General features: G+C 41.0%; 1 gene segment (V, D, J or C); it reads right to left on the reverse strand.

Annotated features, from left to right (window-relative positions):
- Positions 1 to 792: 792 nt before the first annotated feature.
- Positions 793 to 1,322, reverse strand: LOC106001778. The segment is given in 2 exon segments: positions 793 to 1,097; positions 1,219 to 1,322. Coding segments are annotated over 2 exon segments (360 nt in total).
- Between the last annotated feature and the right edge of the window lie 235 nt (positions 1,323 to 1,557).

Raw genomic sequence — 1,557 nt, forward strand, 5'->3', positions numbered from 1 at the left:
TCTCTCTCTCTCTCATTTTCCTCAGGCAATTTATGTTGATCAAGTCGCATATATTCCACAAGCAGAAATCTCTTTTAAAATTAGATAACTGATCTCTGTGTTCATCATTCTGATTGAGTTAAAGTGAAAAAGTATAGGCTGTCTCCATTTAAGTGAAAAAATATTTCTAATAGAGTCAACAGCTATCCATGACATAACAGCAGGCCAGGAGTAATGGAAAATATCTGTTTTAATAAATAGGAAAACCCTGCAACAAACTTTGTACTCATTAATATAGTATTTAGCAGTTTAACACTCAAGTTTTATTAAAGTATGAAATGTTCAGTATTACCTTCTGTACCTAATATTGTACTGAGATTCTCCAAATGCAATAAGAAAAGCTAAAACTAATTGGAAAAAAAGCACAAAAGACCTGAAGCAGAAAAAGGAAGTGGAAAACTGTCTTTACTTGCTGATGAAATTTATGCACAAAGTATTTAAAAATCTCAAAATAAAACTTTTGTGAATATCTATTCAAGATTAAAAGAACTTGAATAAAGGCAGAGTATTTCCATGTTTACAGTCTGGAATGTCATTTTAATATTTCAACATTCAGCCCAGTGCCAGTATCATGCATCTATAATCATACTTACTCCAAAGACTGAGACAGTAGCTCGCTGGTCCAGGATATCCTGGGCAAGATTCCTGTCCTATGATTCTAGGACAGCTCTTGCAAGAGCAAGCATGAGGAAAGCAGCTGGGACAGCCTAGGCTCACACTTCTGCTTCTTAGAGGTTTATGTTATGGCTTGTATCACTGTGGGTGGGTTATATAATACTGTTGACAGTAATAAGTGGCAATGTCTTCAGGCTGCAGGCTACTGATGGTGAGAGTGTACTCTGTCCCAGATCCACTGCCACTAAATCTGGAGGGGATCCCGGATTGTAAATACTTTGCACCATAGATCAGGAGCTTTGGAGCTCCCCCTGGTTTCTGTTGGTACCAGTTTAACACATTGCTAATGCCCTGACTGGCCTGGCAAGTGATGGTGACTCTGTCTCCAGGAGATGCAGACAAAGTGGATGGAGACTGGGTCATCTGGATGTCACATCTGGTACCTGCCATTAGAAAAGTAATAAGTATACATAGAATCAAGCATGTTATAAGAAAACTTCATAAACAGCCAAGCATCATTGACAACAGCAGACTGAGGAGATCCTCAGTATAGTTTTTCCTTACCTGTAATCCAGAGCAGCAGGAGCCCCAGGAACTGAGCAGGGGCCTTCATGTCCATGCTGTGTGCTGACTAGGACTGACTCCTGTCCAGGATGTGAGCAGCTTTCAAGAACTGCTCAGGGCAGTGGGCTGTGCTCTGGGCACATGCAAATCAGTAGGGGCCAGCACAGCTGCACCAACATGCCAGATATCAGTATCTCTGCCCAGACATGATGTCCCAGATACAAAAAACTATACCAGGGTAGCACTGTTGTGCCTGAAGAGAATGTGTTTCTCTCTGGGGTTCAGCGGACAGAATGCCTCTCTGGTTAACTACAATGAACTTTAATACATGGGTCATGA

This window comes from Dipodomys ordii, unplaced genomic scaffold (assembly GCF_000151885.1).
Source record: "Dipodomys ordii isolate 6190 unplaced genomic scaffold, Dord_2.0 Scaffold407, whole genome shotgun sequence".
NCBI classification, from domain to species: Eukaryota; Metazoa; Chordata; class Mammalia; order Rodentia; family Heteromyidae; genus Dipodomys; species Dipodomys ordii.